At 40.0% G+C, this 27,583-nt stretch overlaps 1 protein-coding gene across 1 annotated transcript in view; it reads right to left on the bottom strand.

The window, feature by feature from the left end:
• Nucleotides 1-27,583, bottom strand: part of ABI3BP (ABI family member 3 binding protein) — a 292,470-nt gene that overhangs the window by 77,933 nt on the left and 186,954 nt on the right. The window contains exons 30-42 of the mRNA XM_029913250.1: nucleotides 26,612-26,686; nucleotides 25,361-25,435; nucleotides 23,793-23,840; nucleotides 23,199-23,273; nucleotides 21,348-21,395; nucleotides 20,807-20,881; nucleotides 19,687-19,761; nucleotides 18,541-18,615; nucleotides 13,262-13,336; nucleotides 8,565-8,642; nucleotides 3,589-3,663; nucleotides 2,687-2,761; nucleotides 2,129-2,203 (exon numbers count right to left, since the gene is read on the bottom strand). Coding sequence (XP_029769110.1) covers nucleotides 2,129-2,203; nucleotides 2,687-2,761; nucleotides 3,589-3,663; nucleotides 8,565-8,642; nucleotides 13,262-13,336; nucleotides 18,541-18,615; nucleotides 19,687-19,761; nucleotides 20,807-20,881; nucleotides 21,348-21,395; nucleotides 23,199-23,273; nucleotides 23,793-23,840; nucleotides 25,361-25,435; nucleotides 26,612-26,686 — 924 coding nt within the window. The remainder of the gene's footprint in view (nucleotides 1-2,128; nucleotides 2,204-2,686; nucleotides 2,762-3,588; nucleotides 3,664-8,564; nucleotides 8,643-13,261; nucleotides 13,337-18,540; nucleotides 18,616-19,686; nucleotides 19,762-20,806; nucleotides 20,882-21,347; nucleotides 21,396-23,198; nucleotides 23,274-23,792; nucleotides 23,841-25,360; nucleotides 25,436-26,611; nucleotides 26,687-27,583) is intronic.

Raw genomic sequence — 27,583 nt, forward strand, 5'->3', positions numbered from 1 at the left:
TCCTTCCTTGTGCCTAATATGGTGTGTACTGCTCAGTCTCTCCAACAGCACAACTTCCTCCCACAGCTCCTGACATGCGCGCCCACCTGACTAACTGAGAGGCTTTTAACTAGTTTCAGCCAGCCCCTGATTGGCTTCAGGTGTCCCAATCAACCTAGCATCCTCCCTGCCTTCTGGAAAGCTCTTAATTGGCTCCAGGTTGTCTTAATTGACCTGGAGCAGCTGCCATTTACTTATCCTGGTACCAGGGATTTGTTTAACCTGGGGCTAATATATCTGTCTCCCACTACTCTTCTATAGCCATCTGGCCTTGTCCCATCACACTATTGATAAAAGAATAATTTCAGTCATCTTCCAAAAGCAGAGGGGAAAGGTAATGACAAAAACCGGCAAAAAGTTCTCATTGACCAAAGTCACTTTGGACCCATCAACAACATGAACTGTTACAAGGTTAACTGATCTCAGACGCACTGTTTTTGGACCAGTAGGAAATAAAATATCAGCGACACTTGTGATAGAAGCAAAGGTCAACTTAGTAGTATGCGGGGTCAGGATCAAAGACCAGGTTTTTCTTTTACAAGATAAAATAGCATTCTAATTAAACAATTGCCTGCTATAGAAAGTTCATTTTTCAAATACTTAAAAATATTCACATGTATAGGAAAAATGCTTTTCCTATTATATGTTGTATATTTTAAATTTCCTCACCATCCTCTTCTCACATGCACGCTTCTTCGCAGTTGTGTTAACACTAATGTCCACTGATGCAACCACTGATAGCTCTAGTCAACTGATTCCTCCCGTAAGAGTGACTTTGGTTACTTATACGATGTCTTTCAAAATCATCCTTTAAAAAGTTAACCTTCTCTTTTATTAACTATCTGTTTCAATTTTTATTTGAGGTACAACAAAAAATGTACAATTCTCTAAAAAACAGAGCTATTGATTACATTCTCTCACAGTGCTAGAGGATTGAGAAAAAGGAAATGATTAAAAATATCATCATCAACTACGCCTGCCTCAAGAGCAAATATAATTGACAATTCAAAGACTAGGGTTGGGGCCACCACTTTGGAAAAATTAAGAACTCTGCTTCCTCCTGTCATTACTCACCCTAAAAGTTTTCCTTATTTTATAATCCAACTAAAACTGAATATTTGGAAGATTCCAAAAGTATTTTGATAACTTTCCCTCATTCTTGTGCACAAATACACTTCAGGATTGTGGCCACAGGCTGAAGAACCAGGAGTCTCCTCCCTTATAACAGTGCATCTGTATCATGTAATGCACCTATTACAATAGTATCTGAGTCACCACTAGCTTTTCCATCTCTCCTATTGTTATTACTGATGAGAAGATTCTCTTCTCTTAGGGAAAATGCAGATCTACAAACTCAACCTTTTGCCTGGAACAAAGTGATCTAGAAAGTACCCTGTCACTGGGCCAGACTCTTCCTTCAGTTAGATGAGTGTAAATCTGAAGACACCTACTGAAGTCCATGGCATTATTCTAAGTTTGCACCTGTTAAACAGAGCAGAAAGTCTCTACTCTCTGCAAGTTCCAGAGAGGAACAGTTGTGTAAAGTCTTGTGAGCTTCAGAATACAAAACAAGGCTTATCTTTTTTTGGGCAGGCCTGAGCTTGGTTGGTGTCACCGGACTCTTTTGGAGTATGATTTGGAGATCTGAGTTCAGAGGATAGTTGAAAAGGTGAGGAAAGCCTTACCAATTCACGGTTCCCTTTCATACAATAATTTCCATAAGAAGAATGATGGCCACGATAGAAATGCATATATATCAAAGACACATCAAGGGGTTCTATGGGTTAAAAACAATCCATGGATATTACTTAAATTCAACATGAAACAACCATGAACAAATGGCTGACTTGTCACCTGCTTTCCACAAGGAGAGATTCAAGTCACGCTAGTCCTTTCAGTGTCCTCTTCTTTTACAATTCACTATTGTGTGCTCAATTAAATAAAATGATTGTAATATCTTTCAATATGCCATGTTTGTCAAATCCTCAAGGCACTAACCGATGTCAGCATGTGTAGCTAAGCTAGTGCCACAATAACATTTTTAAAGATTGTAAGCCTCTATACCGAATTACAGAAATAATGCAATTACCAGGTTTAGTCTGCAGTACTTCTGGCCCGATAGATGTTTTGGGTTTGGATGGAATGAGTCGTGTTTCTTTTGGAGCTGAAAGAAAGGAGCAGGATTATTATTGTATTCTTCAGGAATCATAGTTCAATGCCATGTTTAGCCCACAGAAAATAAAAGCCTGCAATAAAGAAAACAACATTTTCATGGTTTTCTGGAAGCTGAAATAAAATGACTGCTCAAAAGGAAGAAAATTAAGAGTGCTGCGCCGGGGGATGACTTGATATAGTGATCAAAGTGGCCACAATTCTGATGCTCTGAGAAAATGGGACCACTCAGTTTTGACAGATAGATAAGAAATAGGTTAATGGGTGCTTCTGAGCAGGTTTGGCAGAGTGGCAGAGAGATCATTTCTAAGACAGAGCTGTGAGTATTCCATGGCAAAGGATGTGCATTCATGTAGAAGGAGAATGAAATGTTGCAGCACAAAATAACTTTCTAGAACATGTTTTCTAGAAGAGTTTTCTTTGGTGAAAAGGGAAAAATACCAATATAACAATTTCAGTAAGGAAACTTCTTTACCCATCGTTGCCTTTGTCTGTTTAGAGGTGACAGAAGGTTTTGTTATGAGTGGCTGCGGGGATGTTCGATGTATTGCTGTTGGGGAAAAATGCAAAGAATCTTAGATACTAAAATAAAAAAGAATTGATGAACTTCGGTTTTGCACACAAGATAAAACAAAAACTGCAATTGAAATAGGTAGCATTTGGGTTATTACTGACCCCCCCCCAAAAGGGTCAATTTACAAATCACAGCATAACACAGTATCAATTGTACTGACTGTTGACAGAAACAAATTGACTAAGATCTTCCTTGTAGCTTCTTGCTTTATATTTGTAAAACAATATAAAATCAGTAGCAAGATAGATATAGAAGTATCCATTTTAAAATTGTTTTTGTTCTAATATAATACTACTACTAAGCTCTTATATAGCACTTCTAATTGGTACATCTCAAAGCACTTTACAAAGGAGGTCATTATAATGATCCCCATATGGGAAGAGTAAGACACAGATAAGAGAAATGACTAGAAAGTAATTAGAAAGGGTCTGATATATGCAGCCACCCAAACTCTTTTTTAAAAAACAAAACAAAACAAAACAGTGAATCTTCCAGTGCTGAAACAATGACGGTTCATCATGTGCCATTCCTTGAAAATCCTTAGGGAATGAGAAATAGTGGCACGGGGTTCAGCCTCTCCTTTTTGGGACAATAAATCTGTCAGCTTTAAAGTATTTTTGGTTTTCATATGCAGAGGTGTACATTTTGCCATCGCTTACCCCAGTGCAACACAACTGACTAGAGCTGCACAGGAATAACTAAAGAGAAATTGGCTGAATGCTTCTGAAAAGCACAACAACTGAGGTTTGGCTAAACGAATGATTAAACCTCAATATACAGAATTACAAAAATGACTCAATTACCAGGTTTAGTCTGTGGGATTCCTGGCTTGATGGATGTTTTTGGTTTAGTAGGAATGAACGGTTTTTCACTTGAAGCTGAAATAAAAAAAAAATCCCTGGATTATAATTGCAAATTTCTTTAAGGAAACACAGTGATTGCAGCCTTCAAGGAAATGTGTGTCCAATAGCCTGTGAGGCAAATTGTGCAAGAGCAATGCTGAAAATCACTTAGTATGCATGGCCAAAAAAGAAGAAAAAATTACACTGCATTTTGTTTCAATAGTAATTGCTGTGTCTGAAGTGGGTGGCATTCCCAGTGTTATGAGAACATCCACCTTTGGCTGAAACAGGAGAAAGTTGTTGACAAAAAGATACAGAACATGTTAAAACGAAGGGGCTGCTCAAACTAACCTGACAAAAGATAATTTATTCAGACACTACTGGCCAAATTCTCCTTCTGTACGTGAATGCCTGAGGACAGATTTGACACTATGTTATTTTCCTGTTAGTCCCCCACTCCACCTAACTGGATCTATGGATCAGCTTCCCAATTCCAGCTTACAAAATTTCTCAATTCTAAGTTGATCTCCATATCTTTCAGCCGAGAACTCTTGCCATGCGGCATATCCTCAACTGAAAACAAATATTATTAGGAATATGCTTAGTATTTATGGCTAATTTTTTTTTTAGTGGTACTGGTGTGGTCTGTGATCCATATTGGTGTGAAAAACGTAGAAAAGTTATGGACAGGGACTATCATATCCTCATATTAGGACAATTCACCAGAGAGTGGACATTTGGGTGTTAAAGGAAATTCAAATAAAAAAATTATAAACCCACATGTTAAAGAACCTTTTCGCCCCAGGTGTGGGATCTCAAGTAACCTAACGTATATACAATAATATCTGGTGAAGATGTAGATAGCTCACAAGTGACTGCCAATGCATACATCTAGTACTGATTCTTTTCCTCTTTCAGAGCAAAAATAGGACATTGTTTTAGTAAAATATTCACGTAATAGAAAGAGCTTTAATTTTGGGAGTTACCGAGAAATAGTATAAACCAGGGATTAGTATCTACTGAGATGGAGAAAAAGTTGCACCAATTTAATTTTCAAAACATTGGCTAAGACCTATCTACAAAGCTGAGGCCAGATGACTTAGATCACTGATTAAGATAGTTGGAGAGATGCACTCTAATTAATACACCCTACTCTCAGAAGCATCCATCTTCTCACTACGACCGATAGATTTTTTTTTTTTCATTGTAAATTTTATTTCTGCTCACAAGCTCAAATAAAGAGTATCTACCTTAGATTCATTCAGAAACTCTCCTACTGGGACATGAATAATTAAAGTTCAGAATAAAAATGGTGTGGCTTATGTTCCACCTAACCTTTTCCTGTGAGGGCTGACTGGGAGCTAGTTGAGGTGATTGGAAAGATGGGTTTGAGAGCTGCTGTTTGGAATTGGGAAGAGATTGTAGGTGGTCCATTTTGATTTTTGTATGGTCTATGGTGGTGGTTGGAGTCCTACAGTTTTCTTTCAGTTGTCTTATATAAATTGTGTAAAGAGCTCAAAACCAAACCAAAGGTGCAGGAAACACCTTTCAATAAATACACTACCTTTTTAATAATGTCTTAATGAGTTGAATTTATGAGAGACAATGAAGAGTGTTACATATTTGGATATCAGTTTCTGTACATCTGATATTACATTTCCAGCAACACTTGTCTGTTCTATAAGTCAAGTCTCTTCTGATTGGAAAAGATATGAAATCTCAACGAATTAGGAAATCTCCTTGATCTTAAGAACTATCAAGGAAAGGAAACTTTGAGTGAAATATTGTAGGTGATGTCCTTATTAACAGAGTTGGGTAAAACTGTTAAAAAAAAATGCCAGGAACACTTGTGTGACTTTTTTTGCAAATTTGTTCCATATTTTGCGATCACTAAATTTCAATTTTCAAAAAAATCTAGACAAGTTTAAATTATGCATAGAAAGCCTGAGAAAAAGGAACAAGCCACTTTCCTGAAACATCTCACATGAAAAGACCATTTTAACATAAAAATTCATGCTTGTGTGCTTTTTAAAAGATGCCACTGTAGGATACCCACCTAGCTTTCAGCCCACTGCTTACCCAACTTAATCATGTGGTTTTTATGAGGCAATATCACCTCCATCTTCTATTTCAAAAATGTGATTTTTTTAGTTCTACTGTCACTGCAAATGTTCAGATAATGAAAAATATTTTCTATAAAATAATATTGAAAAATTTGGAAATTGAAATTGTTCCAATTCACTCAGACACAGGAAAACTTCATTAAAAACCCCCACAAGTAAACATTGCTTTATTTCACCAAATTCTACTCATTGAAAAAATCTGTTGAGATATTGGAAGTGTTTTTCCCAGAGTCCTGAGCAAAAGTATCAATCATTTTCCTATTCAGTTCCTAAGATCCTCCTGAGTAGCTGGAAATGGCACTTAAGAGATTATGCATTTCAAAATCAGGATTTAGCCATATAGACAGTCCTAGCTGCAAAAGAGCCATCCTTTTTTTCCATTGTAGAGTTGAGGAGAGAGACAAGGAACACACTAACTGGCAGGATGATCTCATGGAAGGATAATGCTCCTGGATTTCCATACTGTATTACAGAACAGAAAAAAAGAACTTGTGAGGCAACATTGCATGTGTCGGAGAAAAACAGAGTTCTCACTCTCTTTTTTGGGTGCAGCAAATGTATGCATTGAAATCCCCTTCAAATCCCTGTCACATGTTTTGAAGATTTAAACATTTTCTCCTAGAAAATTCATACTGTGTGAAGAAAAAGATTCCCCAAGGTACGTAGGTACCTTGAATTTGTTTCTAATTATGCTAGGTGATGTGATTGGGGGTGGAGGGAGTGCTAAGAGGCTGACTGCCTCAAAGAAAGCCTTAGAGAGCTGAAATTTCTATTACAATTGAGAAGTAAAGGCAAGACAGGAAAGATGATCTTATCAAACTAGAAAGGGAGAAAAAACAAAAACAAAAAACAAGGAGCATGAAGGGCAATCCAGTTCTAGGAAGCTGAGTGAAAAGGAAAATGGTAACTCGGAGATAGTAATTGTCTGGTTTCCAGAGTTGGACTTGAAGTAATGGGAAGCCCAAGATACAATCAGATTCTAAGGGCTTGTCTACACAGTGCAGTAAAGCGCATTCAGAAGTTGTGACTTGTACAGTTCTGTAATATGCTGTGCTCTAACTGCCCCATTTAGACCATGTTGGCTGGAACTAGAAGGTATATAGTTTGCATTAACATAGTCCTGTTTCAAAGGAGCTGACTGAAGATAAACAGAAAGGGTTTGTCCACACAAAGACTTAGTGCATGGCAAGTTGGGATAAGAACATAAGAATGGCCATACTAGGTCAGACCAATGGTCCATCTAGCCCAGTATCCTATCTTCTGACAGTGGTCAATGCCAGGTGCTTGAGGGAATGAACAGAACAGGTAATAACCAAGGGATCCATCCCCTCTTACCCATTCCCAGCTTCTGGCAAACAAAGGCTAAGGACATCATCCCTGCCCATCCTGGCTAATAGCCATTGATGGACCTATCTTACATGAACTTCTCTAGTTCTTTTTTGAACCTTGTTATAGTCTTGGCCTTCACAACATCCTCTGGCAAAGAGTTCCACAGGTTGACTGTGCATTGTGTGAAGAAATATTTCCTTTTGTTTTAAACTTGCTGCTTATTAATTTAATCTGGTAACACTTCCTTATTTACTTTCCCATACCAGTCATGATTTTATAGACCATATTGCTCCCAGTCATCTCTTTTCCAAGTTGAAAAGTCCCAGTCTTATTAATTTCTCCTCCTATGGAAGCTGTTCCATACCCCTAATCATTTTTGTTGTCCTTTTCTGTACCTTTTCCAATTCCAGTATATCTTTTTTGAGATGGGGCAACCACATCTGCACGCAGTATTCAAATTGAGGGCATACCATGGATTTATATAGAGGCAATATGATATTTTCTGTCTTATTAGCTATCCCTTTCCAAATGATTCCCAACATTTTTGACTGCTGCTGCATATTGAGTGGAACTATCAGAGAACTATCCACAATGACTCAAAAATCTCTTTCATGAGTGGTAACAGCTAATTTAGACCCCATCATTTTGTATGTATAGTTGGGATTATGTTTTTCAATGTGCATTACTTTGCATTTAGCAATACTGAATTTCATCTGCCATTTTGTTGCCCAGTCACCCAGTTTTGTGAGGTCCCTTTGTAACTCTTTGCAGTCTGCTTTGAACTTAACTATCTTGAAGAATTGATGTAAATCTACAATGTGCTAGCCTGCCACACACTAAGTCACCAAGTAGACCCTGGTACCACGCACTAGAAGTTCTGTAGTGTGGGCACCACAGAACTTTTACAGCATGGTAGCAGAGTCCACATGGCCGGCTAGTACGTGGCAGGTTAGTGCATTGTAGATTTACATCCCAACTTGTCACACACTAAGTCTCTGTGTGGACAAGCCCAAAGATTGAGAAGTATCTTACTCTGGGAAGAAGCCTGAGAGGCAAGTCACCTATCCGAAAAGCTCATAAAAATCCTAAAAAGCGCACTACACCCAGTTAGATCTGATTGTACAGTTATCAAAGAGCAATTCCAGTATGTGGTCTTTCCCAAGTAAGATAGCAGAATGTACGACTGCTATTTTCCCAGAGACAAAGGAAACGGAAGCAGGATTCATTTTCTCCATTTGCTATGAATTAAAAAATTCAGATTGGGCTGAAGGGTGCTGCTGCTGCTACAAAAAAAGATTTATTCATGTGAGGAAGCGCAAACGACGTTGTTTGCACAGGCCAAAGGACAAGCATGCATCTAGAAGCAGAGGAAAGTTTGATGATTACATTTAATGGCATAAAATGAGCTTCTCCTTGGAATTTCTTCTCTGATAAGAATGAAAACAAACAAAACAAAGTGACTACCTATTGAATAAATATTATTACCCAGTGTTGCTTTTGCTCGTTCAAGAGAATGAGGAGTTGTAGCGGTGACTGGCTCTTGAAGGGCTCGAATGACTCCTGCTGGAAAAAATGTAGATAAATCCTGAGAGAGATGAAGGGACTCAATGAAGCTACACAATTTATACCAGATGAAGATCTGGCCCAGGATGTTTTAAAATAGCAGCAAGCATTTGCAATCAGAGACTTACAAGATATAAGTAGCTACTCTTAGGCTTTATTTAAAAGGAGTTTTGAGGTTTGTTTTGTTTTTTTAAAGAGAAAAACATTTAAAACATGGTGGCACTATACTCTACGTTCATGCTGTTCCTTGTTTATACGAAAATTCTCTGTAGTAGGCTCTCTTTACAGATATGTCTATGTGTGTATAAAGTAAAGATAGACTGGTCTAGGCAGCAAAATTCAGATCGAGATCCAGATTTCCCTGAAGGCTGAAAAGCAATTTGATCCAGTGTTTTGGTTCAGGGCCCTGTTAGTACAAAGTAATCATACTGTGCACAGGGATGAAATAGGAGAACTCTTAACTGTGCCTGAGCATGTGTATTAGTTTTCCGATGGTATAGTTAATACACCTCTACCTTGATATAACGCTGTCCTCGGGAGCCAAAAAAATCTTACTGTGTTATAGGTGAAACATCGAACTTGCTTTGATCCGCCGGAGTGTGCAGTCCCGCCCCCCACCCCGGAGCACTGCTTTACCGCGTTATATCTGAATTCGTGTTATATCGGAGTAGAGCTGTAACATACTTAGCTTTGCAATGGTTGTTACAACAGTTTCTGACTAAGTATGGTTAAAACCAGAGGTGACCAAAATTTTTCATGAGGAAGGTTTTCCCACCAAAAATTATGGTTTTGTCAAAACTGAAATTTTTCACAGTAAATATCGATTCAGATTAAAAATTTGGTTTTCCTGCAGGGAATTTCTGAACAAAAAATTTTAATTTTGACTTAAAATGTTTTGGTTTGGTTTTGTGGTTTAAAAAAAACCCAAAACAAAATGGAACGTTTTAAGTCAGTTTGTCAATTTGAAATGAAAAATTTCATTTCATTTGACATAAATTTTTATTTTTATACCAAAAAACAAATAAACTGCCATTTTAAGTCAAAACAAAACACTTTTTTTCCTTTTTGAAATGTTCATTAAAAATTCATTTCAAATTGTTCAGACTTCTCATGGGAAAACTGAAATATTTCAATAGACAAATTCTGAAATAAAAAAAATTTCATTTGAAATTTGTCACAGGAAAAATTTTGGTTTTTCAATTAGCTCTGGTTAAAACCCATGTGGACCATACAGAGGAGTCTAAGGAGAGATAAGGATCAATGATGATGGTGGAAAGTTTGTGTTACATGACAAAGTATCAGCGTAAGAGATACGTGTCAGCACAGTGTTAGTGTTTCTCATATTGATTACATTTCTATACTCTCCGAGAAATTGCGCCAGCCTTAAACCTTAACAATATGATTTCTCATGCTTTATCTATCTTATATGTTTATAAAATACCTCCGATCTGTAGTACTTTTAATAAACCTTTTTTTCTTTTAAATTTTACTCTTCAGCACAGGGTCTGCCTTTTGTACATTGACTAGAATATTCTGGGTTTTACTGTAATATAAATAATAAATTAGATACACAAAACAATGTAAGGAGAATGTTATGTAAGTTGTAAAGTTAGAAAATGCCAGTTTCATGTGAACTTAATTGCTGCACTTTTGTTTGTCCATCCTGTGTTCTAAATCAGGCAGGGGTCCTATGGAACAAATAGTGACGATATAATTAGGACTATCCGGATATGTGGACTCTCTACTCAGACCCTACGCCACCAGCACTCCCAGCTATCTCTGTGACACCACTGATTTCCTGAGAAAACTACAATGCATTGGTGATCTTCCAGAAAACACCATCCTAGCCACCATGGATGTGGAGGCTCTCTACACAAACATCCCACACACAGATGGAATACAAGCTGTCAGGAACAGTATCCCTGATGATGACACAGCACAACTGGTTGCTGAGCTCTGTGACTTTATCCTCATGCACAATTATTTCAAATTTGGTGACAATATATACCTCCAGACCAGTGGCACCACTATGGGCACCCGTATGGCCCCACAAGATGCCAACATTTTTATGGCTGACCTGGAACAACGCTTCCTCAGCTCTCGTCCACTCACACCCCTTCTCTACTTACGCTACATTGACGACATCTTCATCATCTGGACCCATGGGAAAGAGACTCTGGAAGAATTCCACCATGATTTCAACAGCTTCCACCCCACCATCAACCTCAGCCTGGACCAATCTACACGGGAGGTCCACTTCCTAGACACCACAGTACAAATAAGTGATGGTCACGTTAACACCACCCTATACTGAAAACCCACCGACTGCTATGCCTACCTTCATGCCTCCAGCTTCCATCCCAGACACACCACACGATCCATCGTCTACAGCCAAGCACTGAGGTACAACCGCATTTGCTCCAACCCCTCAGACAGAGACCAACACCTACAAGATCTTCACCAAGCATTCTCAAAACTACGATACCCGCACGAGGAAATAAGGAACCAAATCAACAGACCCAGACGTGTACCCAGAAGCCTCCTGCTGCAAGACAAGCCCAAGAAACGAACCAACAGAACTCCACTGGCCATCACCTACAGTCCTCAGCTTAAACCTCTCCAATGCATCATCAGTGATCTACAACCCATCCTGGACAATGATCCCTCGCTTTCACAGGGAGGCAGGCCAGTCCTCGCCCACAGACAACCCGCCAACCTTAAGCATATTCTCACCAGCAACCACACAACGCACCATAACAACTCTAACTCAGGAACCAATCCATGCAACAAACCTCGATGCCAACTCTGCCCACATATCTACACCAGCGACACCATCATAGGACCTAACCAGATCAGCTACAACATCACCGGTTCATTCACCTTCACGTCCACCAATGTTATATACGCCATCATGTGCCAGCAATGCCCCTCTGCTATGTACATTGGCCAAATTGGACAGTCCCTACATAAAAGGATAAATGGACACAAGTCAGATATTAGGAATGGCAATATACAAAAACCTGTAGGAGAACACTTCAACCTTCCTGGCCACACAATAGCAGATTTTAAGGTAGTCATCCTACAGCAAAAAAACTTCAGGACCAGACTTCAAAGAGAAACTGCTGAGCTTCAGTTCATTCGCAAATTTGACACCATCAACTCAGGATTAAACAAAGACTGTGAATGGCTAGCCAACTACAAAAGCAGTTTCTCCTCCCTTGGTGTTCACACCTCAACTGCTATAAGAGGGACTCACCCTCCCTGATTGAACTAATCTTGTTATCTCCAGACTGATTCTTGCCTGCATATTTATACCTGCCTCTGGAAATTTCCATTACATGCGTCTGACGAAGTGGGTATTCACCCATGAAAGCTTATGCTCCAATACATCTGTTAGTCTATAAGGTGCCACAGGACTCTTTGTTGCTTTTTACAGATCCAGACTAGCACGGCTACCCCTCTGATACTTGATATAATTAAAGATAGTATCATAACAAATGCACATAAGGGGGCAGAATTAAGGCTTCATGGGTAAGCATAAATCTGGCACTTTCTAACCGTTGGGTACTTGACTTTGCAAGTTAAATAACATTCTTTTAATGTATTTTTGTATGTAATTGCCTAGTTATTTTTTTCAAGAGGAAAAAGGTAAAAACAAATTCTATTATGTGCAACTGTGACAGCCTACCATCATGCCATCAACAGCAGGATTTGAACCCTGAATCTTCAGCACAGATTTCTATCATTTGAACTACAGCACTAACTACATTAGCTGGCATCCCAAGAAGGCTGTTATCCCAGAGAGGATGGAATGGGCCACAGGCACTATATGCAGGTTCCAGGGTGGCTGAAGGGAGCCTGGCCTGGCCCAGCTCTCCTTGTTTCCTGCCCTCCCCACCTGCTGTCCAGGAGTTGGGGCAGCTCTTGCCTTATGTGATGCCCCAAAGTGTGGGGGGGATATAAAGGACACTGAGTTCCTGTGCTGGGCCTAAGGTGTGTGGTGAGCCTGGCTCAGCTCTTTCGCTAGACTGACACATATCCCGCTGCTACAGCTGTTCTGGCAGGCTCCAGATGTTCCCAAAGCAGTGTGCTCTACTGCTGGTGCTTTGGGGGTGGTGTGAACCGGACACTTTGAATTGTTTGTTTGTTTAGTTATTGTTTCGGCATGCTGCCAAAATTTTCCTGAGGAATGCAATTGACCAGAGAGAAATGATGATTTTTAACAGTTTAGACCTCAGCTGAACCTGAAAGGACCTTGATGAGATAAGGGAACCACCACTTTCCTAATCTAAGGCCTTTTTCTCTGCCAAATTCCCAAGGCATGCTGCAAACAATGGAAGTGTGAAAGTTTCTTAAATATAAATTACAAGAATCTTTTATAATGGAACGTGTTAGGCAACTTAAATAAAGGGGTTGCTACCAGCTCCCCCGGTAGGATATAAAAGCCCCTTTGTTTTCATCAGACTCACTACTTAACTGCAGTAAAATGGAGACTTCTTTAGCTGTAATGATAAAATGTTAATAGCATTTCTGCTGTTACCATTTCCCCCACAACAGTCCACTGTAGAAGAGTTGCTAAAAATGTGAACTTAAGCATAATGAAATGCAAAATAATTTACCAGGTTTAGTGTGTGGCACATCTGGACTAGGTGATGTTTTAAGTTTGGAAGGAACCCGCTGAGTTTCTTTTGGAACTGAAAGAAAGAACCTCTTATAAATGTTTACCCTCTCCAGGAATAAAAGTCTAACAGCAGGTGTAAAGCCACAGACACTGCAAGCCCTCTGCCTGCAACAAGGAAACAAAAATTTTATGGGGACAGTGAAGAAGGCTGAAAGTCACCTGTACACAGGCCTTTAAAAGAGAAATGATGGCCTGGCATGTGAAAGCATTTGAAAAATGATCAAGCAAGCAAGCGACAGACGTCCTTGTCCTGTTTGGAGTCAAGATGAACAAGGATTAAGACAAGAATTTATTAACACAGACAGACATGGCTGCAGGATGACTGAGATCTTTCCATTTGTGTTTCAAAGTGAATAGCTGCTGTGCCCCAGGCACTTCTCTTCATGATATGCATGCTTAACTCCTGTAGATATCAATGAAATGAGAAAGTACAAGAGAATGGAAGTGAGATTTTCATGTGAAGAAAACAGAATGGATAGAAATCCTCAGTTCCAAACAGAGGTTTTTTAGATCACAAAACAGAATAAAGTTTAACGAATCATTGAAGGATAGAGTAATTCTCTTTAGACTGATCCATGCCTTTTCAATGTTAATGCACAATAAGTTCTCTTTTAGTTATCAGTAGATATTTAATTAACACATCTTAACTCTAAAAAGTGGGCCAAGTGATGGATTGAGCACAGGTAGGAGCTGCAGGGAGTCAATAGTTGATCAGTGTCTCTCAGGACTGGGATAAATCTTTATAGTAGGCATTTTAAGAGTCAAATTGTGCCTTCAAATGCATGCTTGAACACAGGTGTGAGTCTTCCATATAGACCAGGGGTCGGCAACCTACGGCACGCGTGCCAAACACGGCATGCGAGCCGATTCTGAGTGGCATGCAGCTCCCTGCCGCAGTCCCGGCCCCCAGCCCCACTCAGCCCCCCCACCCACTGCTCTCCCCTGCGGGGGCAGAAGGCAGAAGCTTGGTCCTGTGGCAGCCAAGCTTTCCCCCTCCCCTGTTTCTTCCCCCTGCGTGGTGCTTTCCTGCCCCACCTCCTCTCGGTCCCTGGCCAATCAGCTGATGGCCCTAGCGAGGGGGAGGGGGAAGAGTGGCAGCGTGCTCCCTGCTCCATAGAGGACGCAGAGAGAGGTAGGGACGGGCCTTGGGGAAGGGGGTGGAACAGGGCATATCCCTTCCAGCCCCCTGCCATGAGCCGCTCAGGGCAGGGGGCTGGGAGCACCCCCACGAGCCGAGCACCCCAGCCTTCTGCTGAGCACCCCCCATCTCTCTGCCCTGCACCCCCCCACCCCAACACACACCCATCCCTCTGCCCTGAAAACCCCCACAAACTCAGCCTTCTGCCCTGCACCCCCCATACTCCCAGCTGTCTGCCCTGAACCCCCCACTCCCCAACACACACCCAGCCTTCTGCCCTGCACCCCCAGCCCTCTGCCCTGAACCCCCCACACCCCAACACACACCCAGCCTTCTGCCCTGCACCCCCCCAGTCCCCAGCCCTCTGGCCTGATCTCTGACCCCCCTGCCACACACACACCCCAGCCTTCTGCCCTGAACCCCCCTCCCCCAGCCCTCTGCCTTGACCCCTGAAACACTGCCCCGCCCAGGTCTGGGGTCCCGGCCGCAGGCCCTGATCACCCCTCTGCCGGCCTAGGTGAACAGAACCCCAGGCTGGCAGCGAGCTGAGCAGGCTGGTGGCGTAAGATCAGCATTTTAATTTAATTTTAAATGACGCTTCTTAAACATTTTGAAAACCTTGTTTACTTTACATACAACAGTTTAGTTATAGAATATAGACTTATAGAAAGAGACCTTCTAAAAACGTTAACATGTATCACCGGCACGCGAAACCTTAAATTAGAGTGAATAAATGAAGACTCGGCACACCACTTCTGAAAGGTTGCCGACCCCTGATATAGACATTCAACATCAGAGTTGTGCTCATATATGAAGGCATAAATTGCTCCTTAAAGCTTTGCCTATCTTTCCCTAGACAACTTTTGAGAGGTGTTAAAGAGAAAAAGTGACTCCAAATTTCCCTCGGAACACTCTTGTATAAAAAAAAGCTTTTAGTATAAAATTAACACTGCTGATTTTTGTTCAGTAACAGTTGAAAAATATCAGTCAAATGTGAACAGTGAAACAAAAATAGCTGTGATGGAAAACACAGCAAATTTATTTAGGTCACTAAGTTAGTGTGAAGTGTTTCTATTTGGCTTTTGCTTCTGGCAATGGCAGTGAGGCTGGTAAACTTTCCACATAAAACCACCACCACCTAAAGCACCAATCACATGGCAGAAGTACAGCCTTATGAACGGTTTCAGAGTAGCAGCCGTGTTAGTCTGTATCCACAAAAAGAACAGGAGTACTTGTGGCACCTTAGAGACTAACAAATTTATTAGAGCATAAGAAGTGGGTTGTAGCCCACGAAAGCTTATGCTCTAATAAATTTGTTAGTCTCTAAGGTGCCACAAGTACTCCTAGCCTTATGAAGGATTTGCAGTCACTTGGGCTTTGAGCAGCAGTGCCTGGTAGCTTCTATGAAAGCCAGAATAATTGGCTGAGAATCAGCTGATGGCAGTGTCTTGAATGGTGGCATTCTGTAAGCTCTGAATCCAGTTATAGTAAAAATTAAGTGTTAGCTGTGTGCCTGGTATTGTACTAGTTCTTGGAGGAGGCATAAAGGAAAATGCAGAGATAAACAATAATTCACAAAGAAGCCTTAAATCTGGTGCCCTCTAGACATTCACCTTGTGAAAAGGGAATTGCTGGGTGCCATAGAGATGCCATAGCAGCTATATGTCACCCCTTCCTTGGGACCAGGAGCAGCTAGGCATAAGTAAGAGAAGTCTGAACACTGTGGGTACAGGCTAAAACCATCTTTGCCACTCCCTCACCCTCCACAAATCCTCAGCTGGAATACAGAATCTCTATTTCCCAAACAGCTGGAGTACTGCTTTTCATTTACTACTGCACTTATTTAGTTTTCTGCAATAGCTTGGATAAGTACTTTTATGAATAATATTGCTTTTAAAAAGTGCATTGATTTAACGTGAGACTTTCTAAAACTCTCGGTCATCTAATTACACAAAATAATGGAATTATTCACCAAGAAAAAATATTAGTTAGAAAAGGTGAGTGAGGTCATATCTTTTATTGGACCAACATCTACTGGTGAGAGACAGAAGCTTTGGAGCTTATGCAGAGCTCTTCTTCAGATCTGGGAAAGATATTCAGAGTGTCACAGCTAAATACAAGGTCGAACAGAGAGTGTAGCATACATAGTTACATATTCTAAGCGACCGTTCAAGATGAAATGGCCTGTTAACACCTCTCTAGTCATAGGACAAAAAAGGGGGTTAGTGTGTTACAAATTGTTGTAGTGTCTTTATTTAGAACATGATTTTAGTGTCTATCCAATTATGAATTTAAGCTCCAAAGCTCGCAGTGGAGACATGTCTGCAGGTTTTATATCTGTTGTTATGGCAGGGTCTGGACTTTCTCCTCAGAGCATATTCTGTGGAATCTTTGCTCCCCAATATGCCAAACTCTTCATAGGCCACATTGAGAAAGAATTTCTGGACAAATACACCACAAAAACAATGATATACCTGAGACACAATCGATAATATTTTCATCCTCTGGACAAGTGACCTAAACTCCCTCATGGATTTCCATCACAACTTCAACAACCACCAGCCAGCCATCAAATTCCCTCTCAAACACTCCTGCACCAGCATCAGAGTCCTGGACACCAGGATCAGTTTCAACAATGGAACACGACAGTCAGCTATATGCAAAAAACCCATGGATCACCCCTCCTACCTTCACAGATCCAGTAATCACCCCAAATACGCCAAGAAACCTATTATCTAGAGCCAGGTACTCACATATCACAGAATATGTTCCAAGGAGAAAGTCCAGGATACACACCTAAACACACTTAAAACTGCCTTCGCCAAACAAAAGCACTCCACCAGAGACGTAGATTTCATAATGGAACAGGCCACCCAAATACCTGGAGAAAACCTGCTTCAATATGCCCGTCACACCCCCTGACCGCAAACTGCTGGTTGTCACCTGTCACCCCACACTGGAACCCATACAGGGTACCATTAAACAATTACAATCCATACTCGACAGGGACCACATCCTGAAAGAAAATCTTTCCTGAACCCCCTCTTTTGGTGCTCAAACGACCCCCCAACCTCTCTAGGCTCATCATCAGATGCAAGCTCCCCACAGACGAGGACACACTAATTAAAAGCAGCATAAGACCCTGCCATAAAAACAGATGCAAAACCTGAAGACATATCTCTACTGCTACGATGATCAGTGCTTTCCACAACACACCTTTCCAAATCCAGAGGTCCTACACATGCCTATCACAACATGTGGTGTACCTTATCCAGTGCACTAACTGCCCCAATAACAACTATGTGTATGAAACCAGAAAATCTGAACACTTTTCATAAAACAATCACTATCTCTGACCTCTCAGTGGAGTGGTGTTAATGGGCCACTGTTAACTTTTTATGCTAAACATTCCATCTTGTATTTAGCTGTGACACTGAGTACATTTCTCAGCCCTGAAGAACAGCTCTGTGTAAGCTCCAAAGCTTGTCTCTTTCACCAACAGAAATTGGTCCAATAAAAGATATTACCTCACCCACCTTGTCTCTCTAATATCCTATCCTGGGACCAACAGGGCTACAACAACACTGAGAAAAAAAAATCTAATTTTCCTCCAAGTTAAGTTCTGTTTCAAGAAGTCTGTCAGTTTTATTCACGCCTGAAGTGAATCAGTGGAAAGTCTAACTTTAGGGGTGACCATCTGGGCTCCAACTTTCCAGGTAGGAAATGTAACTTTTATTTTGATTTCCATGAATAGGTAGTTACTCAAAAAAGTGGAGTTTCTTACCTCTTTGAAAAGATAAGTCTCATAATTTAATTGATAGGTTCCCTAAAGTATGTTAACAAGTGTATGTAAACATTTTCATAACATTACTGATAAAAATGGTCATTAAATCTCTGTAGTTTTCATCTGTAGGTGTAAAATGTGAGATACCAGATGTTCACAAGCTGATGACTGAGAAGTAGAGACTTGCTATGCTACTATGCTAACATGTTAGTTTAAAAAAAATTCAGTCCATTGAAGTACAATTGCTAAAAATAAAACCTTGACATTAAGGAATACAAAACAATGATATAATTACCAGATTTTGTTTGTGGTACGTCTGGGCTGGGTGATGTTTTTGGTTTAGATGGGACACGTCGATTCTCTTTCGCGGCTGAAAGGATGCACAGAGTTATACATTAAAACAGGTGTGCTGCCGGGGAGCATTAATTTAGATTTTTCAAATGGAAAATTAAATTTCTTTCAGAAAATAATTCCAACAGAAAATTCCTGACTAGCGCTAATAATGGCCGATAGCCTGTCATTACAACATAGCATAGATTAGAGAAGAGATCAGAGGTTGAAGTGACCCCTGCCTGCTCTGCAGATTGTGGCAGTGGAAGGACGGGTGACACCTTTGTTCCTCCCACTCTCAGAGCCAACAGAGCTCTTGTGCAGCTGAAGATTCAGGACTTGTCTAGCTGGGAAAATGCACACTACAAAAGGGAGTGGATTTCTAAAGCACTCTAATGCGTTGTGCATTAAGTGGTCTATGTAGACCCTGCTGGTACCACTCAAGGTTCCCTAGTGTGCTTTAATATATATTAAAGCATGACATCTATTGATGTGCACCAGCAGGGTCTACATGGACCAGTTAATGTGCAACACATTAGTGCGCTTTAGAAATCACACCACCCGTACACAAGATCTCAGTCTCTACCTTTTCCTGTTGGTGCTGCCCTCGTATGTTGCATTTTCTGTAAATTTTCCCTCTTCACCCAGCCTTGCATAAAAATATCGCCAGACAAGCAACAGAAATCACCATTCACCTTCAGATGCAAGGCGATGTACAAGAGCAAAGTGGAGGGTTTTTTTGGTACCTTTGTCTTTTGACACTAGATAAACAAATCCCTTGAAACTACAGACGCCAGACAGTAGATAAACAATCTCTCTCCCAACCTATGGAAATTAAGGCTAAAGTCTTCTGTTGCATAAGGGCACAAAAAACCCCGCACTGAGTAAAATGCTGTAAAAAAATGGCTGTATATTTCATTAATGTGTGTACATATCAGGTAGGGCAATCTTGCTCCATGACAGCTGTGGAACGAATATTGATATAGTAATAGACTTCTGCTATTGCCACAAATGTGTGTGCGCGCACGCATGCACGCCAACAATTAATGGTAGAAAAGTTGCAAAATCATAAGCGGCACAACACTGAAATATAAAATTAAGGTGCACTTACCAGGTTTGGTTGGTGGCACATCTGGGATGGGTGATGTTTTAGGTTTGGAAGGCACACGCCGCATCTCTTTTGGAGCTGAAAGAAAACAACTGGGTTATATGTTGTTAAAGCTTTCCCAAGCATCACAGTCTGACACCAGCCACAACACAAGACTGTATACATAGTGTGACAAAGTACCTCCTCTGCCTTGGTGGGTCCTGCACTTATTGGCGGATTTGCTTGCCTCAGAGATTCACGGTAGCCCTCAGTTTGGCCACTTTTGCTAGTGGCTCAAACCTGCCGTTCACTCAGCTAACCTCATCACTGGCCAGCATTGGGGAAAAGGAAGGAGAACAATCCCCGCCGTCTCTGCTGACCCACCTAGTGGGTTGGGGGACAGGCCAGGGACCTTCCCCTCTGGTGGGACCCATAGTCCAGGTCAACTCCTCCTGTATCCAATAGGGAGTTGGGGGGATGGGAGGAACCCAGCCCCGCCCTCTACTCCGGGTTCCAGCCCAGGGCCCTGTGAATAGCAGCTGTCTACAGTGTTTCCTGTAACACCTATGTGACAGCTACAACTCCCTGGGCTACTTCCCCATTGCCTCCTCCCAACATCTTCTGTATCCTCACCACAGGACCTTCCTCCTGATGCCAGATAGCGTTTGTACTCCTCAGTCCTCCAGCAGCACACCCTCTCACTCTCAGCTCCTTGCGTGCCCCTCACTGACTGCAGTGAGGTCCTTTTTAAACCAGGTGCCCTGATTAGCCTGCCTGTCTTAATTGATTCTAGCAGCTTCTTAATTGGCTCCAGGTGTCCTAATTAGCCTGTCTGCCTTAATTGGTTCCAGCAAGTTCCTGATTGTTCTGGAACTGCCTCTGTTACCTTACCCAGGGAAAAGGGACCTGCTTAAACTGGGGCTAATATATCTGCCTTCTATCACTCTCCTGTATGTCCCCCGTAATTTTTTGGTCTCCAGGTCCTGTGGATCCCCCCCTTAGGCTGGGGGGGGGGGATCCTTTAGCTTCGCCCGCCCACTTCCTGGATCCCAATAGGATCACTCTCCTGTAGCCATCTGGCCCAACCCTGTCACAATAGTCATGGAGTACCTCAGTATGAGATACAAAACACTGATGTATTTACCAGGTTTGGTTTGTGGCACATCTGGGCTCGGTGATGTTTTAGGTTTGGAAGGAACACGCTGTGCCTCTTTTGGAGCTGAAATAAAGAACTCAAGCATTAAAATCATTATCCAGGAATCTGAGCCTGACACCACGTACACCTGAACACAAATGAAAGTCAGGTGTTCAAAGGAATTTCAAAGAAAAAGTTGTGTTGTTGGACAGTATCTGTATTGAGATCAACTAAGCATGGGGTGGGATTACTCACTGAGTTTGAGCCCAGGAAAAAAACAAGGGACATTAGAGAAATTGCAAACACAAACAAACGTGGCTTCAGAAAGATGGAGTATTTCTGGATGCTCTAGAGAGCAAACAAATTAAACTACATTCCTGTAAAGGAAAATATGCAAAGGTGGATATGAAAATGACAAAGGGAAAAAAAAAAGACTGTTTAATCATGAAAAGTGATGATAGATGAGCCCACTGAGCAACAGCCTACCATGCCTACATCTCTAATGAGAAGGAAAAGGAAATATGACCATCCCCATATTTAACATCATTACCTAATGGTGTCTTTGGTTGTTGAGTTCTAAATGTAGCTGCTTCCGGGGCTGTATCAAAAACAAATAAAACATAAAAATAACAATGAAAATCAAAATAGAAGAGAATAATTCTATTTAAAGTAAACTTTATTTATGTCTAAATAACAACTATGCTTTCATTTGTCTGCCAGCAATTAGTCAATATTCAAGAACCATTATGCTCTAACAAATCTAAACAGCTGAGGACAGAACCTAGCCCTTAAATGTGGGCTAATTTTTCCATCTTTTTTAATGGTCTTTAAAAAGAAAGATGATTGAAATTTATCTCAGTCATATACCCAGAAATTGGAGCCTGTGGTATGAAGCTCTTCCCTTACAAGTGCCTTTCATACGAAACTTGTATATAAAATTGGTGTTGCAGAGCCTCTTGCTTGTGGGTACCATATTATTAAAATATGTGATTATCTGTGCATTGTGCAATACAAACATCAAAGGCCGCTCTGAAGTTATACCCTATTCCACTATTCATTTAAACATAAAACAGGATTTTTTATTGTTTTACTGCATAGACATGTAAACAATAGTATTCTACTCCACAGAAATGCAATGGCATAAAAAAAGTGGCTTCCCCTCCTCACCGTAACTGCTCGTTATGTGGGGTATTCAAAAAGGTTAAATATAAAATGTTTTCTTGAGATCTTTGCACGCAATCCCAAGAAAATCAGAAAACAATGCTGAAACTGACAAAAGTCAGTTAAGAAATAACTTTCAGTATATTATTGATATTTGTAGAAATTATGATGAATTAATAACTGAAACTTATTCTAAAATGCATACACAGGATAATACAAACATCTCAGTTTTGTGATGGTAGTTAATACACCGTTTTTCAGTATCAGACTGACATAAGAATAACGGAAAAATGGCCACAAGGGAAAAATATACAATTAAAACTTATGTATCTAATTTATCAGGAGTTTTGTTTTAACTTGGAGATTGCAGCCAGCCTTTTGCAAACAGCTGCAATGATTTTAAAAATCACTTGGAAGCAAGAGTTAGATTTTTCATACCAGGAGCTCTTATCTACATGGTGACTATTGTTTTTGAGAGTGGTAACGTAGCACAAAGAATCTATCCGAACATTTGGGTGGGCACTTTGATTAAAGTGATCATCATTAAGTCATCCATGTTTACCAACAGTTAGCACAGAATGGTGTCAATAGAAAATTACTAGTGTAACAAAACTGAGTGGTATTTTGGATACCACAGTATAGTAATTATTGACTTTTTTTTGTTTACACTATCCCCATTGAAATCAAGTTAATTGATTGTCTGTATAAATCCTGAATACAGTGTCTTGGAATACTGAATGATAATGTATTGATATTGTGAATCCAGTGAAACAAATATTAGTTAGATGTTTGGTAATTTACTAGCTCTTAAAGAAAAGAGTAATAAGAAGACATACAATAATGGTAAATACAAGAGAAGCTGTGCAACATCTTTTCTGAAAGTGTCAAGCAGAGTTTGAAGAAATATACAAAAACATCTCTCACAGAACACTAATGCATTTTTAAAATTTGATTTTATTTAATATTGAGTCAAATTTTCCTCTTAATTACACTACTATAAATCAGGAGTAACTCTAATTCTCATGCATGTGTCTAAACATGAGCTATTATTATCCTACTGCATGATGATAAAAAGCTAGTCAATTTCTGCTATTGCCATAAATGGCTAACAAACAAAACACCTAACACATTGCAGCAGAGCAGCACCTTGTCACTATGATGCTGAGTGTATTTCAAATTACTTCGATAATTAAACAACTGCTTAGAGATAAACTTCGATAGGACACAGAAAATCATTTACCAGGTTTTGTCTGTGGCACATGAGGTTTGGGTGATGTTTTAGGTTTCAAAGGAACACGTCGTGTCTCTTTTGGAGCTGAAAGAGAGAACCTGGGTTACAAATTATTAAATTATCCAGGAATCAAAGTCTAATGCCAGGTGTAACACACAGACATGGCACATTTCAAGCCTGCAATGGAGAAACAAAATCCTTTTACGGGTAACAGGGAAGACAAAGTCAGGTGTACAAAGGAGTTTAAAGAAAAATACAGCATTATGAGTGTATCTAGATTTGTTTAAGCAGGGAAATGGAATTCCTGATCATTTTGAAGCCCATCTTAAAAAAAAGTTGGAAAATAAGTTGCAAGCACAGACAGACATGACTATGATAAAGATGTTTCAGAACTGACAGCCTTATTGCCTTAAAAAGGAGATAATACACCTGTGTAGTAAACAAAATTCCTAAAAAGCCTTTAGTGCCAAATGACAGACATATCTAAGAAAAAAAGAGGAATTTTAAGGAAAGAAACTGGTGATATGAGATGACAACTACAACGTGGTTTTCTGTGAAGAGAAGAAAAACAAACATGACTGGTCACTAAACACATTTCTTTACCTATTGTTGACCTTGGTGGTTCAATTCTAAGTGTAATGTGTTCCAGGACTGCATCAGAAACAAAACAACAGAAACAGCATGAGAATCTAAGCATGGAACACTCTTTCAAATGATCAAAGCTACTTCCTAGGTAAGCAATAAGTAAAAGATTATGCTAATCTGGTCTGTGCTAATGCAATGGATAATCAAAATTACCCTTGGATATCTTATTCTGACTTTTAGAAATTGCGGTCAATTAACTTTGAAGACACCATTACCATAAATAAATTGAATGAACTGGATGAAACAAACTCTCAATTTTGAGATAGTAAAAATCAAAGAATCATAGAAGTTAGAGATAGAAGAGATCTAAGAGGTCATCCATTTCATCTCGCAGTTAATACAATACTCTATTCTATAGTGCATTAACCAGTCTAATTTTAAAAGTCCCAAGCCATTGTGCTTCCACCACTTTCTTTAGTAGACTATTCTACTATCTAATACATCTCATTCTCAGCAAGCCTTCCCTGATATTCATGCTAAATTTTCCCTTTCTCTTTTTTTACCTGCAGCTGGAAGAATACAGCAATAAGATAAAATAAAATAAAAAACTTTAGTAGTGCATATACCCCTTTTGTATTTGCTTTCTGCAAACATTCAAGCTATTGTATCTCACTGCATGGAATTTCACAGAAACAAGTGTTCAGTTTGCATATTCATGGGAAGTGGTATAATCCAGTATGGGGTAGTACTCTGTGTGACTCAACAAGATGACACATTTCCCACGCTCCTACACCCCCAAGGTTTAGAGTAGAGGCAATTAAACAATCAAATCAGACCCAAAGGGAAATTATTTGCAACTACCAAACATCCATGTATGTATACACAAATATATTACGTGAGTGAAATGAGATAAAATTAGATTTAAACTCTCCACATAACTAATGTGCCTTACACTAGACTAATTTTATTTTATTTATTTCTTTGGGAATGAAGTCTTTGGCAAAGTTGTGTGGCTCAGAAAGGCAAAGACTGTAAAATTTCCTAATTCTGCTAATCTACTATTTCTATCCTCAAGAGATTCAGTCTTCCACCAGTGGCTAGTCATGTGGTTGAAGTTAAGCATGTATTTACAAAGCTTTACTGAATCGGGGACTACAAGAAGTACAGTCATCCAATCAGAAACACAAGGATATTTGTGACCAATCACCATTAATCAAACCATCTCAAATTCCAAACACTGAGTATCAAGTATTCCTAGCAAACTGATCATGATCAATCCACAGAATAGGAAAAAATACTGCAAAACGGGAACTAATTTTGAATAAATTAAAAAACAAACAATTTACTACAGATAATTTGCTATGAATTATTCAGTTGGCTCTAGTTATAGCCTATTAATCCTACTTATATCACAGGAGCAATAAATAATTCCTCTCAACCGTTAGCAAATTTTACCAACCTTCAAATATTCACAACCTTCAAGTATCAGACGACAGAGTCGATAACAAACTCCTGACAGCAAAGTAAAGGAAGCACATTAAATCAATGGGGTTTTGTTAGAACCAGTTGCATGAACAGGTAATTACCAGGTTTAGGATGTGGTAGTTCTGGCTCTGGGGACGTGTTAGGTTTGGAAGGAATGAACTGTGTTTCAGTTGGAGCTGAAAAAAACAAAGAAAAAAACCCCCACATTTCTAAACGTCTTAAGGAGTCACAGCCTGACTCTGGCACCATGTTTAAGCCATAAGAAGTGATACCTGCAATGTTGCCGACAACAAAAATTCAATTTAGTTGGTATATATTGTATTCAGCAATGACCGTGACTCTGAAAGGGGTAAGAAATACTGTTGTGTAGTGGGGCAATTTGAGAGCTTCTGACAATGGGGAAAACCCCTGCAAATGCTTAATTATAGAAGTTGACTTCAATGGCTATATTTGTGAGCCTAAGGACTACTCCCATAAGTGCGAGTGTGTTGAACCGAGCCCTGAGGTGACCAGAACAGTAAATTAGCGGCTAAATTCTGCCCTCAGATAAGCCAGTGGTGTTCCCAGTGACTGCAATAAGAAATGGATGCACGTATTTGAAGGCAGAATTTGGCTCTTAATCTTAAAAGAAAGTTGTATCAATTTTCCTCACATGGTCTTCTAAACATTCATGTAATTACAATAATTTCTTGTCATAGATATAACCATAATCTATATTTGAAATGCTTTTGATTGAAAATTGGCATTTCTGAGTCTTCTATTGGTGGTGGTAATCTTGCTGAGAACTAACCACCACCACTATGGGAACTAAAACATTACAGATCGTTATTTTTTCCTATCAAAAAATGGCCAGACACTAAATCCGACAGTTATTCACCATTCTTTCTAATTTGCTTGTTATATACTCTAGGCCAGGGGTAGACAACATAAAAATGTAGAGTCCTTCTGACATAGATCCTAGACAGTAAAATTGGCGCCTTTATCTGCAATTTCTGTACAAGGTGCACTGTAAGAAGAAAAGTACAGTCTCCTGAGCCACTACAGTGGATATTTTGCCATTAACTAGGGTAATATTGAGCCTCAATAGGGCCGGCTCCAGGCACCAGCTTGTCAAGCAGGTGCTTGGGGCGGCCGTTCCGGAGAGGGGCGGCACGTCCAGGTATTTGGCGGCAGTTCGGCGGACGGTCCCTCACTCCGCCTGGGAGCGAAGGACCTCCCGCCTAATTGCCACCGCAGATCGCGATCGCGGCTTTTTGTTTTGTTTTGTTTTGTTTTGGCTGCTTGGGGCGGCCAAAACCCTGGAGCCGGCCCTGAGCCTCAATGTACCACATTTCAAAAATAAAGATATTTACCAGGTTTAGATTGAGGCATTTTAGGTTCAGTAGATGATTTGGGCTTCAAAGGTGTGAAATGTATTTCACTGGATTCTGAAACAAAAATTTGGTTTATAACTATCAGCATTTAAACATTAGGGTGTAAACGTGTGTTTATCCCCAAAACACCACATGCCTGCAGTGAAGAAACAGCACTACAATGCAAAACTGGAAAACTATAATTAATATCAACAACCCACCAAGTAGAAAATTGCAACTGCAGGTTTAACAACAGAAGCTTATTGGACTTGAGAATAAAAGTAGCAGATAAGCTCTTTGCTCACAGAAGCCATCAAAGAGTTGGGATAAGACGATCTTCAGGAGCAAAATTATAGTTTCTAAATTGGAAGCTAAAAGCAAGGTACCTATCATAAAATGTAAAGAAAAAATGTCATGTGTCATTATATAATGTCTGCATCTGTAACTTTCACTCCATGCATCTGAAGAAGTGAGGTTTTTTACCCACGAAAGCTTATGCCCAAATAAATCTGTTAGTCTTTAAGGTCTTTAAAGAAAAAACTGTTGCCTTGGGCCACTCAAGGTCATTAGAAGAAATTTTACATGTAGCTTCTGGAGTGGCTGGACTTTTTGCTGTTAGAATAAAAATGAATTTAAGTAAAGACTATTAAACCCTGAGTCAGCAAAGCACTTAAGCAGGAATGTAAGTGCTTTGTTGAATAGTGTCGGACTTAAATCCATGCCTAAGCACTTTGCTGAGAGTGGTTTTAGAGAGCAGAGGTTTCTCTTAAAAATAGATCAATGTGCTTCCTTGAACATAATCTGCACAGTTAAAGACAGGCAGTTTTAAAAGAAGAATACTTCCGATGAGACTTGACGTTGCAAAGATGTAGTGCAACAGACAGCACTCTCTTAGTCTGGATGTGAGAATTTGTGTTTATTTTAAACACACACACACACACACACACACACACACACACACACACACACACA

This window comes from Terrapene carolina, unplaced genomic scaffold (assembly GCF_002925995.2).
Source record: "Terrapene carolina triunguis isolate 2854851 unplaced genomic scaffold, T_m_triunguis-2.0 Scaffold558, whole genome shotgun sequence".
Lineage (NCBI taxonomy): Eukaryota > Metazoa > Chordata > Testudines > Emydidae > Terrapene > Terrapene triunguis.